Raw genomic sequence first — 14,706 nt, 5'->3', positions numbered from 1 at the left:
ACAACAGTGAAACTCCTGTCTCAAAATAAAACAAAAAACAAAACAAAACAAAAAAAACTTTAACTGCATTTGAATGTAACACTGTGGTTTCTTTGGCCTATGAATTCTCAAACTCAAAACGAAAGTAAAACTTTTAGCAAAACAATAATCCAAAATGGACTGCGTCCCATAGGTTATATTTTCCCAGTCCCTCACCTGACTCTGTCATCCTGGATTTCCCAGTCCCACACCTGAGCCTATCATCCTGGATTCTGCTACCCTTAAAAAAATTCCCTTGGGAGGCCGAGACGGGCGGATCACGAGGTCAGGAGATCGAGACCATCCTGGCTAACACGGTGAAACCCCGTCTCTACTAAAAACTACAAAAAACTAGCCGGGCGACGTGGCGGCGCCTGTAGTCCCAGCTACCCAGGAGGCTGAGACAGGAGAATGGCGTGAACCCGGGAGGCGGAGCTTGCAGTGAGCTGAGATCCGGCCACAGCACTCCAGCCTGGGTGACAGAGCGAGACTCCGTCTCAAAAAAAAAAAAAAAAAAAAAAAAAAAAAAAAAAAAAAAATTCCCAGACTAATTAAAAGGGAAAAAATTGACTATTTGACAAGAAACATTCTATTCTCTCCATTCTGCTCCAAACTGCCTCTCCTCATGTTGAAGGAGACTCAGGTCGGTTGAAAGAATACGGAAGAGCAAGTATGCACTCTGAAGAATCTTTTCGAATCAAGACACAGACTCAGATTTGAGAGGGTTATTTGTATTATTCAATAGCTCGTGCGATAATTGGGACGATTCCAAACGAACACAATTACTTTAAATGTGTTTCAGGAATATTCCCTGATTACCCCAGAACCTTCCAACTAGTCCTCGAATAACTATTGGTTTCATTAACAACACGTTATACTGACTCCAACAATGAATCAATAAAACCTAAGACACTCCAGACGTTTTACAGAATAATTCAAATACTTTACAATGTCTTCATGAGAGCTGGGTATTTAACTTCAGGATCTTAGTCTCAATACAGGGTACCTAGAAAGGGTTTCATAGGGAACAGAAGGAGCTGGAGAAGAAGGATATGAATAGGGATTCGGGGACATCTATGACTTCGGGACATCTATGACTTCACGACATCTTCCTCCTTGGGAATTTTCTTGCTGAACACGTCCAGATCTGTGGGAGAGAAAGAGGCCAACTTTGAATGGTTTTTCTCACTGTCACTCCCCAAACCAGGTTCTTGAGGTTGAGAATGAAACTGGGGAGGAAGATCTCTTTAGTTCATCTAAGATCCAATAACCTTTTCTTTTCCCTCTCTTTTTCCTTTTCCTTTATTTTTTTTTTTTCTTGAGATGGAGTCTCGCTCTGTCTCCCAGGCTGGAGTGCAGTGGTGCGATCTTGGCTCACTGCAACCTCTGCCTCCCAGGTTCAAGCAATTCTCCTGTCTCAGCCTCCCCAGTAGCTGCGATTACAGGTGCATGCCACCACGCCCGGTTAGTTTTTTTTTTTTTTTTTTTTTTTTTTTTGAGGCGGAGTCTTGCTCTGTCGCCCAGGCTGGAGTGCAGTGGCCGGAACTCAGCTCACTGCAAGCTCCGCCTCCCGGGTTCCCGCCATTCTCCTGCCTCAGCCTCCCGAGTAGCTGGGACTACAGGCGTCCGCCACCTCGCCCGGCTAGTTTTTTTGCATTTTTTAGTAGAGACGGGGTTTCACCGTGTTAGCCAGGATGGTCTTGATCTCCTGACCTCGTGATCCGCCCGTCTCGGCCTCCCAAAGTGCTGGGATTACAGGCTTGAGCCACCGCGCCCGGCCATAGTTTTGTATTTTTATTGGAGATGGGATTTCACCACGCTGGCCAGGATGGTCTCAAACTCCTGACCTTGTGATCTGCCCACCTCGGCCTCCCAAAGTGCTGGGATTACAGGTGTGAGCCACTGCACCCAGCTAATTTTTGTATTTTTAGTAGAGATGGGGTTTCACCATGTTGGCCAGGCTGGTCTCAAACTCCTGACCTCAGGTGATCTGCCCACCTTGGTTTCCCAAAGTGCTGGGATTACAGGTGTGAGCCACCATGCCTGGCTAATTTTTGTATTTTTAGTAGAGATGGGGTTTCACCATGTTGGCCAGGCTGGTCTTGAACTCCTGACCTTAGGTAATCCGCCCACCACGGCCTCCCAAAGTGCTGGGATTATAGGCGTGAGCCACTGTGCCTGGCCCCTTCTCTCTACTTTCATCTGCCCACACATTTTCCCTTTCTGCCCCCATTTTAAGAAGGTACATGGTGGTGGTAGGAGTTTTCAAGAGACAGAATATAATCGAGGTGAAGATGGAAATTAGTGAATTCAGGGAGTGTATCATACCCAGCATGGTCCAACACATGCTTTTGAAATGAATTAGTGCCACTGAAATAAGGACATAGCGTCTCCAAGAATTAGGTTAGGACTGAAGAAGGAGATGAGGTTGGGGTGAACATCCAACTAAAGGAAGGCAGGAAAAGCTGGGGTTTGTGCATCTGCTGAGCTCATGATCGGGTGTGAAGGTGGCAGCTGAAGGCTGTGTTTGGATAGTTTAATTCATTCATTTAACAAATATTTACCAAGTATCTACTATGCGTCATGCATTGTACTGGGCAGTGAACAATACAAAGGTCCCTGGCGCGGTGGCTCACGCCTGTAATCCCAGCACTTTGGGAGGCCAAGGCAGGCAGATCACCCGAGATCAGGAGTTCAAGACCAGCCTGGCTAACATGGCAAAACCCCGTCTCTACTAAAAATACAAAAATTAGCCGGGTGTGGTGGCAGGCGCCTATAATCCCAGCTACTCCGAAGGCTGAGACAGGAGAATCGCTTGAACCCGGGAGGTGGAGGTTGCAGTGAGCCAAGATCACACCACTTCACACCAGCCTGGGAAACAGAGAGAGAGACTCCTTAAAAAAAAAAAAATGGGCCGGGCGCGGTGGCTCAAGCCTGTAATCCCAGCACTTTGGGAGGCCGAGACAGGCGGATCACGAGGTCAGGAGATCGAGACCATCCTGGCTAACCTGGTGAAACTCCGTCTCTATTAAAAAAAAAATACAAAAAAACTAGCCGGGCGAGGTGGCGGCGCCTGTAGTCCCAGCTACTCGGGGGGCTGAGGCAGGAGAATGGCGTTAACCTGGGAGGCGGAGCTTGCAGTGAGCCAAGATCCGGCCACTGCACTCCAGCCTGGGCTACAGAGCAAGACTCCGTCTCAAAAAAAAAAAAAAAAAAAAAAAAAATGAATGAATGCTGGAAACAAAGATCTTATTTAGGAGAGAGGCTGATGTTAAAATTGAACCATGAGGCCAGGTACGGTGGTTCATGCCTGTAATCCCAGCACTTTGGGAGGTCGAGGCAGGCGGATTACCTGAGGTGGAGGTTGCAGTCCACTGAGATCAGACCATTGCACTCCAACCTGGGTGACAAGAGCAAAACTCCGTCTTAAATAAATAAATAAATAAATAAATAAATAAAATTGAACCAAAAGGTCAAAGTGAGGGGTTTGACGTCAATGTTGTAGCTGAGGCTAAGCTTAAGGGGGTGATACTGGGGGACATCAAGGTTGGGTGTGGGGTCCTAATTGCAAAAGTGCTAGATGCAGGCTGGGAAATGAGAGTTGGAGCGTGACGTGGGATGGGCGGTGAAGGAATAGAGGTGAAAGGAGCGGTCGAGGCCAGGATGCGAATTCACCGTCGAGGCTGAGTGGTCAGGTAGGGGCTGCGGTTACAGGTGAGGAGGTCCCTGGTTTGTTCCAGTTTCGTCCCTTTCTTCCTTTACCCTCAAAGCTCTGCCTGGTCGGGTAGGGGCTGTGGTTACAGGTGAGGAGGTCCCTGGTTTGTTCCAGTTTCCTCCCTTTCTGCCTTTACCCTGAAAGCTCTGCCTGCCACTTCCTTGTTCCCCCTCTCCTGTTGGTGTCTCTCTTCCGTGTTTCCCGGCTTTACCTCCAATCTCCGGTTTGGCAAACGTCTCCATCACGTTCCTCTTGGAGGGCTGTGGAGGGTGGGAATAGGGGAGCCCATCTAGAAACAAAAATACAACATTCACACAGACGTTCGTAGTTACAAGTGGGAGCTGAAGGACGAGAACACACGGACACAAAGACGGGAACGACAGACACTGGGTCCTTCCCGAGGATGAAGCGGGGGGAGGAGGGAAAGGAGCAGGAAGAATAACAATTGGGGACTCAGCTTAGTACCTGGGTGATGAAATAATCTGTACAACAAACCCTGTGACACAAGTTTTCCTGTATAACAAACCTGCACATGCACCCCCAAACCTAAAATAAAAGTTTAAAAAATAAATAAGGCCAGGCGCAGTGGCTCATGCCTGGAATCCCAGCACTTTGGGAGGCTGAAGGGGTCAGATCTCCTGAGGTCAGGAGTTCGAGGCCAGCCTGGCCAACGTGGTAAACCCCATCTCTACTAAAAATACAAAAATGAGCCAGGCACGGTGGCGGGCGCCTGTAATCCCAGCTACTTGGGAGGCTGAAGCAGGAGAATGACTTGCACCTGGGAGGTGGAGGTTGCCGTGAGCTGAGGTCGCACCACTGTATTCCAGCCTGGGTGACAGAGTGAGACTCCGTCTCAAAAAAATAAAATAAAATAAAATAATGATGCCTTTATGACATTCAGCTTTAGTGCTTTATAGTATGCAACATGGTTTCACTTCCCTTATTTTTCTGGACATTTATGGCACTTCGTGGTTCTCAACCAGGAGTGGTTTTGCCCTGTAGTGATTTGGCTGTGTCTGGAGACATTTTTGATAGTCACAATTGGGAACAGGAGCCAGTCACAGTGGTTCACACCTGTAATCCCAGTACTTTGGGAGGCTGAGGTGGGTAGATCACTTGAGCTCAGGAGTTCGAGACCAGCCTGGCCAACATGGTGAAACCCCCATCTCTACTGAAAATACAAAAATTAGCCAGGCATGGTGGTGGGTGCCTGTAATCCCAGCTACTCGGGAGGCTGAGGCAGGAGAATCACTTGAACCCAGGAGGTGGAGGTTGCAGTGAGCCAAAACTGCACCATTGCACTCCAGGCTGGGCGACAGAGAGAGACTCCATCTCAAAGAAAAAAAAAAAACAATTGGGAATAGGGAATGTGACTAGTGTGTCAAGAGCAGAACCCACGGGCGCTGCTAAACATCCTATGATGCACAGGACTGACCCCCACACCAAAGAATTATCCAGCCCCCACTGTCAGCTGTGCCAGAGTTGAGAAGTCATGCCCTAAATTCTCTTAGTTTCCCACGTTTGGCAGGAGACAAGGATGAGAAGGCTTCGCTGAGGTCACATGTCGAATTCACACTGTGAACGTTCAACTGTCCAGACCCCTATGCACCTCCATGTTCTGTCCTTCGAGATGTAGAATGGGAAGGAGAGGGGAACCTCAGAAAGATTATTTGGTCACGCAAGAAGACAAGATAAGGGGACTAGGGATAAGCAAAGATATGGTGGACGGGAAGCTTGCAAGGATAAATATTGACTATAACAGCCGTGACCCATTTCATTTCTTTTCTTTTTTTTTTTTTCCTTTTTGAGATGGAGTCTCTGTTGCCCAGGCTGGAGTGCACTGGCACCATCTTAGCTCATCTCTGCTCACTACAACCTCTACCTCCCGGTTCAAGTAATTCTCCTGCCTCAGCCTCCAGAGTAGCTGGGATTACAGGCACCTGCCATCACACCCAGCTGATACTCGTATTTTTAGTAGAGACGGGGTTTCACCATGTGGGCCAGGCTGGTCTTGAACTTCCGACCTCAGGTGATTCACCTGCCTCGGCCTCCCAAAGTGCTGGGATGATAGGCATGAGCCACCACGCCCGGCTGACCCATTTTATTTCCACCATATGCCAGACACTTCTAGGAAGTCATGTGCATTTTCTTGCTGAGTCATACAACTAAATCATGAGATGATTCCATTTATGTCATTTCCAAGTGGAGGAATTTTGTGCAGTCCAATGCAAAGGGAAAACAAGGGGCCCATGGTTCAAACAGGATTCAGAATCTTAACTTGGTAACAAAAGAACATTAAACCAATCTGGGGCTCCAGGTGACGGCACAGAAGCTTGAAGGAAATGCATCACTTGCTCAGGGCTCCCCAAATAGTAAGCAGCAGGGCGAGGGCTGGAGCTCACGTCTACCAGCTTCCAAAGCCAGGAGAGAGCCGGCAGGGGAGGACGCGGGAGAAGACGCCTAACTCCCCATTCGCTCACCGATGGCCTTCCACAGGTCTAGGATCTCAAGGGCTGTCTCCCTCTTCCGGTCTTGGTCACTCATTTGGGGAAGGTGGAGGACTGGGTGGGGATGGAGAGAGCAAGACCAGGTGGTCGGTTAAGCAGAACTGAAATAACACATAATCCAGCAATTCAATAGCACGGCTCACTCAACACAGTCCCTCCACCAAGCCTGTCGGACTGGGTGCGTGTTGACCGTCCCTACCTACCAGTGGGGAAATTGTGGAGTCCCTTGCTCAAAATTACACTGTTGTTGCCAGGCACGGTGGCTCACGCCTGTAATCCCAGCACTTTGGGAGGCCGAAAGCAAGTGGATCACCTGAGGTCAGGAGTTTGAGACCAGACTGGCCAACATGGTGAAACCCTGTCTCTACTAAAACTGCAAAAATTAGCTGGGCACGGTGGTGGGCACCTGTCATCCCAGCTACTCAGGAGGCTGAGTTCAATCGCTTGAACTATGCAGGAGGCAGAAGTTGCAGTCAGTCAAGATTGCACCATTGCACTCCAGCCTGAGCAACAGAGCGAGACTCTGTCAAAAAAAAGAGAGAGAGAGAGAGAGAGAGAGAGACAGTGAGAGAGAGATCAAGGTTGCAAACCAAGCAAGGGGCAGAGCTGGGATTTGGGTCTAAGGCTTTGGCTCCAGAGTCCACACACCCATCACTCTGCTTAGACTAACCCTCCAGACAGATCTGCAAATAAATCCATGGGCCTCCGTGAATGTGGGTCAGGGTCTTCACCAGTCACAAACTCACTGCCGGCAGCAACCAGGCAGACTCAGGCAGACTCAGGCCAGGGATGGAGAGCTGAGTGCAGCCTCACTCACCGGGACCCAGAAGGTAGCCAGCACTATTGAGGGTCCAGCCTCCTCGTCCCTGGAGAGAGATGCAGAAATCAACACTCAAGCAGACAGAAAGGAGGGCAGGCATCCCACAGGTCTGGGTGACGTGGTTCATCCTACCACTTTCCCACTAGGCTGTGGAGCAGGTTCATTTTAATCCCCATTCCACCGATGAGGAAATTGAGGACTTCCTAAGACAAAACCACTTTGCCTGGAAAGAAAGCTTAAAAAGTTCTGCTGTGAGAGGAGAAAGGTGTTTACCAGGGGCTGGGGAAAACGAGAAAAGGGGAATTGTTCCTCAACAAGTATAATTTCAGTTATGCAAGATGAAGAAGTCCTAGATATCTACGGCATGATGTGCCTACAGCCAGCAATACGGTGTTGTGCACTTTAAAGATATGTTAAGCCTGGGCCTGTAATCCCAGCATTTGGGGAGGCCAAAGCAGAAGGATGGCTTGAGAACAGGAGTTCGAGGCCAGTCTGGGCAACATGGAGAAACTCTCTCCTCTACAAAAAATACAAAAATTAGGCCGGACGTGGTGACTCTCTCCTGTAATCGCAGCACTTTAGGAGGCTGAGGTGGGCGGATCACCTGAGGTCAGGAGTTCGAGACCAGCTTAGCAAACCCCGTCTCTACTAAAACTAAAAAAATTAGCTGGGCGTAATCCAGATACTTGGGAGGCTAAGGCAGGAGAACTGTTTGAATCTAGGAGACGGAGGTTGCAGTGAGCAGGGATTTCACCCCTGTACTCCAGCCTGGGCAACAGAGTGAGACTCCGTCTCAAAAAACAAAACAAAACAAAACAAAAAATACAAAAATTAGCCAGGCACGGTGGCACGCACCTGTAGGTGGGAGGATCACTTGAGCCCAGGAGTTTGAGGCTACAGTGAGCTATGATCTCACCCCTGCACTCCAGCCTGGGTGACAGAGCAAGACCCTGTCTCAATACATAAGTAAATAAAAATATGAGGATGGATCTCATGACAAGGGTTCTTACTAAAACACACAGCGACACACCCACAAGAACACATGGGCATTTCCGGAGGTGGTGATGGATATGTTCAGTACCCTGGCTGTGCTGATGGTGTCACCGGTGTACACAGAGCTCCAAACTCATCAAGATGTATACATCAAATGTGTGCATTTTTTGCATATTAATTATAGTATAATAAAGCTTTAAAGAAGCACCACGGTAAATTCTTTACCTGTGGAGGACATGGTCACAGGCCATCAAGTCCCTTTGAGGGCGATAATGCCTGACGTTGTGGGCTTACCCTACGCCAGCATCTGTTCTAAGCAGGACTGGCTGCCGAATTTGTGGGGCCCAGTGCAAAGAGAAAACATGGGACCCATTGTTCAAAAAGGATTCAGAATTCCAAGCTGGTGACAACAGAACATTCAACCAAGCTCGGGCCCCAGGGAACAGCACAGGTTGCGCGCCCGCGAAGCCAGCTCTAGTTTCAAGCTCTTGATGTATTTATTTAACAAATCCTCCCAACAACCCTAGTAGGTAAACTTGTATTAGCTTCATTAGAAAGAGGCTCTTTAGGCCGGGCGTGGTGGCTCAAGCCTGTGATCCCAGCACTTTGGGAGGCCGAGACGGGCGGATCACGAGGTCAGGAGATCGAGACCATCCTGGCTAATACGGTGAAACCCCGTCTCTACTAAAAAATACAAAAAACTAGCCGGGTGAGGTGGCGGGCGCCTGTAATCCCAGCTACTCGGGAGGCTGAGGCAGGAGAATGGCATGAACCCGGGAGGCGGAGCTTGCAGTGAGCTGAGATCCGGCCACTGCACTCCAGCCTGGGCGACAGAGCGAGACTCCGTCTCAAAAAAAAAAAAAAGAAAGAAAGAAAGAAAGAGGCTCTTGGCCGGGTGCGGTGGCTCAAGCCTGTAATCCCAGCACTTTGGGAGGCCGAGACAGGCGGATCACGAGGCCAGGAGATCGAGACCATCCTGGCTAACATGGTGAAACCCCATCTCTACTAAAAAATACAAAAAACTAGCCGGGTGACGTGGTGGGCGCCTGTAGTCCCAGCTACTCGGGAGGCTGAGGCAGGAGAATGGCGTGAACCCGGGAGGCGGAGCTTGCAGTGAGCTGAGATCACACCACTGCACTCCAGCCTGGGCGACAGAGCGAGACTCCATCTCAAAAAAAAAAAAAAGAAAGAAAAAAAAGGGAAAGAAAAAGAAAAAAAGAAAGAGCCTCCTGAGGCCCGGAAAGATTCGGCAAATTGCACCAAATTGCGACACATTAAGAAGCACAGCTGGGACTCAAACCCAGGCAGACTTCAGACTCTTTTTTTTTTTTTTCGAGATGGAATCTCGCGTCTCACTCTGTCACCCAGACTGGAGTGCGGTGGTGTGATCTTGGCTCACTGCAACCTCTGCCTCCTGGGTTCGAGCAATTCTCCCGCCTCAGCCTCCCAAGCAGCTGGGCTTACAGGCACCTGACACCAGGCCCAGCTAATTTTTGTATTTTGAATAGAGACAGGGTTTCGCCATGTTGGCCAAGCTGGTCTCAAACTCCTGACCTCAGGTGATCTGCCTGCCTCGGCCTCCCAAAGTGCTGGGATGACAGGCTTGAGCCACCGCGCCCGGCCAACTCCGGACTCTTAAGGAGGATGTGCGCTGAATGTTTAAGCCACAGTGTTCCACTCTGTAAGCTTGGAAGTAGCAAAACAGAACCAACTGCAAAGGATTGTGCGGCAGAATCAGCTAATTCACATCAAGCGTTTCACACAAGCCCAAGCGCCGAGAAAACCCTCCACACCCATTAGCTCTTGTCCAAACTCCTCGAACATCCCTATAGGATGGATTCCGTTATCCCTTAGTTATACAGAAAAAAAGGAGGCTCAAAGAAACGCTTATCCCTTAGTTATATAGAAGAAAGGAGGCTCAAAGAAACGCTTATCCCTTAGTTATATAGAAGAAAGGAGGCTCAAAGAAACAAATAGGTGGCTCAAGGACCAAGCCAGCACCTGGAGGAGAGCTGCTCTCTCAACTCAGGGCAGCTGAATGTCAAGCCTTAGCCCTCTTTTTTGCTGTTGCTGTTGGCATTTCTTTTCTTTTCTTCCTTTTCTTTTTTTTTTCTTTTTTGTCTTTTTTGGTTTTTTGTTGTTGTTTCTGTTTGAGGCGGGTCTTGCTCCTTCGCCTGGGCTGGAGTGCTGTGACACCATCTCAGCTCACTGCAACCTCAGCCTCCTGGGTTCAAGGAATTCTCATGCCTCAGCCTCCCACGTGGCTGGGATTACAGCCACGCAAGACCATACCCAGCTAACTAGTTTTTTTTTTTTTTTCAAGAGATGAAGGTTCTCACTATGTTGCCCAGGCTGGTCTCCAACTCCTGAACTCAAGCAATTCTCTAATCTTGGTCTCTCAAAGTACTGGGATTACAGGAGTGAGCCACTGGGACTGGCCTCTTTTTTTTTTTTTTTAATTGACAGAGAAAAACTGCATTTTAAATACAAGCATGGTGCACAACATGTGTGGAAATATGGCTACATTGCCCAGTGACTCCATCAAGTTAATTACCCTCTGCATTGTCATGTGCTTAGCTTTCTTGTGGTGAGAACACTTAACATCCATCTACTCTCTTAGCAATGTTCAAGTTAATAACGTTGTTATTAACAACAGCCACCAGGCTGTACCAGAGATCTCCCTTATTCCCCCCTGTCTAACTGAAACTGTGTATCCCTGGACCAACATCTCTTAATTATTTAATCCTCTTGGCTAAATAATGAGCGCTGCCTGCCATCTGAGTTAGCTGTTAACTCTCACAGTGCTGGAGTTGGACAAAGAAGATCCACTTAGAGGCCAGAGAGGTCAGGCAATGCGCCTGAAGTCACACAGCTAGAAAGCCGCAGATCCCAAATTTCAAACTCAACCCAGGCTCTACAGCCCATGCTGTGGAGGTGTGCGATCAGAGGTTTTCAAAGTGTTGTCCCAGACTGCGTGCCATGGCTGACACCTGTAATCCCAGTGCTTTGGGAGGCCAAGGCGGGTGGATCACTTGAAGCCAGGAGGTCAGGAGTTCAAGATCAGCCTAGCCAACATAGTGAAACTCCATCTCTTCTTCTTCTTCTTTTTTTTGAAACAGAGTCTCGCTGGGTCACATAGGCTGGTGTGCAGTGGCACAATCTCAGCTCACTGCAACCTCTGCCTGCCAGGTTCAAGCGATTCTCCTGCTTCAGCCTCCCGAGTAGCTGGGACTACAGGCGCCCGTCATCACACCCGGCTAATTTTTGTATTTTTAGTAGAGACGGGGTTTCACCGTGTTGGCCAGAAGGGTCTCGATCTCCTGACCTCGTGATCCGCCCGCCTCGGCCTCCCAAAGTGCTGAGAATACAGGCATGAGCCACTGCGCCTGGCCCATCTCTTCTAAAAGTACAAAAATTAGCCAGGCGTGGTGGCAGGCACCCGTAGTCCCAGCTACTCGAGAGGCCAAGGCAAGAGAATAGTTTGAACCTCGGAGGTGGAGGTTGCAGTGAGCCGAGATCGCGCCACTGCACTCCAGCCTGGGCGACAGAGGCAAGGCTGAGACTCTATCTCAAACAAGCAAACAAACAAAAAACCAACAACGACAACAAGGTGTGGTCCCAGGACCAGCTCCTACCCTAGACTCACCCAACCAAAACCCTGGGGGTGGGTCTAGGTATTACTTTAAGCCTCCTTCCAGCTAATTTTCACACAGGCTGAAAAACAGGCGTGAAAGGCACCCACCTCTGAAGGCGTATATTTGCATCTCTGAGCAATGCTCATCATGAGGAGGTTTTAGCTTTGGGCTCCCTGAGCCCTGACTCTATATTTTTCACCCATACTCTGCTCTATCCCCACAGCCAAGATGAGGTCGGTGTCTGACTTTCTCCTCATATTTTCAGGACCTGAGCTTCTTCCCCAGGAACCCCTGACGCAAGCCAGGAGCATTTTTAAAAACTCTTCCCAGAGGGCAAGGGATTTGGGGACGCTGTTGTTTCCGAGGAACTTAGGGAGGCGTTACCTGGTGGGCAGGCGCGGATGCTGGAGTCTCTGCCAGGCTCAGCAAGAGGACGAGGAGGAGGACCAGGGGGACAGAGGGAGCCATCGAAGACAGGACGACAGGTGCCTACAGCTGCGGAACACGCTGCAAGGAGAGAGCAGCCAGTTATTTTCTGAAGCAGGGGGCCAGGTGCATTTCCGACAAGGACAGAGGAATTTATTTTTTAGTTTTATGGAGGCATCACTGAGATACAAAAGTGGTGCATATTTAATGCACACATCTCGAGGAGTCTGGGCGTGTGCAAGCAACCATGATACCATTGCCACAACCAAGGAACTAAAACCTATTCATCACCTCCAGAAATTGCCCTGTGCTCTTCAGTGATTTTCTTTCTGGTAGAGCCCTTCACCCGCCATCTCTCCCACCTTATTGTTTTTTGTTTGTTTGTTTTGTTTTTGTTTTTGTTTGTTTGTTTGTTTAATGGAGTTTCTCTCTTGTTGCCCAGGCTGGAGTGTAATGGCACAATCTCGGCTCACTGCAACCTCTGCCTCCTGGGTTCGAGCGATTCTCCTGCCTCAGCCTCCCGAGGAGCTGGGATTACAGGCACCCGCCACCATGCCCAGCTAATATTTGTATTATTAGTAGAGACGGGGTTTCACCATATTGGCCAGGCTGGTTTCGAACTCCTGATCTCAAGTGATCCGCCTGCCTCGGCCTCCCAAACTGCTGGGATTATAGGCATGGGCCACCGCCTGTAATCAACAGAGTGACACTCTGTCTAAAAAAAAAAAAAAAAAAAAAGAGAGAGAGAGAATTCCAGGGGAATTAACCCTCTACTTGCCCCATCATCATATTGAACCCACCTGGTCCCCCAGTACCCATGCCTTCTGCCCCACTGCCTCCACCACTCCATCTTCGAAAATTTCCATCCTCTTACCTGCCCCTCACTTTTTCCCTGCCACCAATGCCTGGGTTTCTTCTGCTATTGCCATCCGTTCGCGCCCCCCATCACTCTCCCAGGAGCCCCTCACTCCCTCCAGCCCGTGGCGCTTCTGGCCTAGACTCTCACCTCGGTGCAGCTGGCAGCTCTCTGCAGCTCTCTCTGGCTCTGGGCTCCAGCGCCTGGACTCTTTCACGCCCCCTGAGCTTTTATGCCTTCTGAGGAGACAATAGAAGGGAGGGGGGAAAGGGAGGGGATTGGAAGAAGGGAGGGAGAGGGAGTGAAGTGGATGGAGGTCGGGGAACAGTCATCCACTCTAGGGACTTTCAAAAGCTGGTCTGAGGTCAAAACAGACACCTCATCGCGGGAAATGCCGCTGTGCCTTGGTTTCCCCTGGTAGACCCTGCTCTTCCCCCTGCTTCTGTGCCCCTTTATCTTCCTCCAGCTGTCGTGTTCCAGACTTTGCAGCTGTTCGAGGGCTCCCTCCCTCCCTCTCTGCCCCTGGTGTGTGTCCTCCTTGGTTGTCCCCACCTGCCACTGGCGTCTGGGTAGCCCTGTCCCCTCTGCCCCCATCAATCCCTCCAAGCCTCTGCAGCTCCCTCGCCGAGTTGCACTTCTGTCTTGCACGGTAGACCCTGTTAATTTGTTTACTTGTGAATTGTCTATCTCCCCGCCCCCCACCTACTGCCCCTGGCTAGAGGAGACCCCATGAGGGGTGTCAACTGTGTCTTGTTAATGGCTGTGTCCCTAGCCCAGAAGCTCTCAACCAGGAGTGACTCTGCCCCGATGCTGCCCCAGCCTCACCCCAGGACATTTGATCAAGTCTGGAGACATTTTTGTTTGCTCTTTTTTTTTTTTTTTTTTTGAGACAGAGTCTCACTCTGTCGCCCAGGCTGGAGTGCAGTGGCACAATCTCGGCTCACTGCAAGCTCCGCCTCCTGGGTTCACGCCATTCTCCTGCCTCAGCCTCCTGAGTAGCTGGGATTATAGGCGCCCGCCACCACGCCCGGCTAATTTTTTGTATTTTTAGTAGAGACCACTGTGTTGGTCATGCTGGCCTTGAACTCCTGGTCTCGTGATCCACCCGCTTCAGCCTCTCAAAGTGCTGGGTTACAGTTGTGAGCCACCGCGCCCGGCTGGAGACATCTTTACTTGGGACTTGGGAGGGACTCCTGGTATCTCGTGGGCGGAGGCCAGGGACGCAGCTCAGCATCCCACAGCGCTCAGGAATGGCTGCCCTTGATGAGAGAGACCAAGTCCCAAAAGTCAATAGCACCAAAGATAATAAACCCCACAGCAGCCCCTAAAACAGTGCCCGGAGCTCACTCAATGCTTGCTGGGTGAACGAATAAAGAGTGTGTCATTGCTGCATCTCTCTCCTCTGTCACGTGTGTTGATGCATCTGTCTCTGCAGCGCGCGCTCTCTCTCTCTTTGCCCTGACATCAGCTGCTTTCCAGAGGAAAGAACCTTGGAGGAGGTTTTACTCCTGGCATTGCCCTTTGCTGTCTAAGGGACGGAGGGGATGCCCCAGTCCTGGCTGGGTTCTGTCTCCTCCTCTCTCTAAGGGATGGAGGGGACGCCCTGGTCCCGGCTGGGTTCTGTCTCCTCCTCTCTCTAAGGGACGGAGGGGATGCCGCGGTCCTGGCTGGGTTCTGTCTCCTCCTCTCTCTAAGGGACAGAGGGGACGCCCTGGTCCTGGCTGGGTTCTGTCTCC

The 14,706-nt window shown here is 50.1% G+C and overlaps 1 protein-coding gene across 1 annotated transcript; it reads right to left on the bottom strand.

The window, feature by feature from the left end:
• Positions 1 to 591: 591 nt before the first annotated feature.
• On the bottom strand, positions 592 to 13,175 carry GALP (galanin like peptide). The gene is made up of 6 exons (XM_010387049.2): positions 13,121 to 13,175; positions 12,073 to 12,195; positions 7,058 to 7,106; positions 6,214 to 6,294; positions 3,945 to 4,022; positions 592 to 1,165 (listed from the first exon to the last, which is right to left on the bottom strand). The coding sequence occupies exons 2-6, from the start codon at positions 12,154 to 12,156 to the stop codon at positions 1,110 to 1,112; spliced, it is 348 nt and encodes a 115-aa protein (XP_010385351.1). The 5' UTR covers positions 12,157 to 12,195; positions 13,121 to 13,175; the 3' UTR covers positions 592 to 1,109.
• Between the last annotated feature and the right edge of the window lie 1,531 nt (positions 13,176 to 14,706).

The sequence above is a fragment of the Rhinopithecus roxellana genome, chromosome 12, assembly GCF_007565055.1.
Source record: "Rhinopithecus roxellana isolate Shanxi Qingling chromosome 12, ASM756505v1, whole genome shotgun sequence".
Taxonomy (NCBI): domain Eukaryota; kingdom Metazoa; phylum Chordata; class Mammalia; order Primates; family Cercopithecidae; genus Rhinopithecus; species Rhinopithecus roxellana.
The sequence above is the reverse complement of the archived record's forward strand: the minus strand, read 5'-3'. Positions and strand labels throughout refer to the sequence as shown.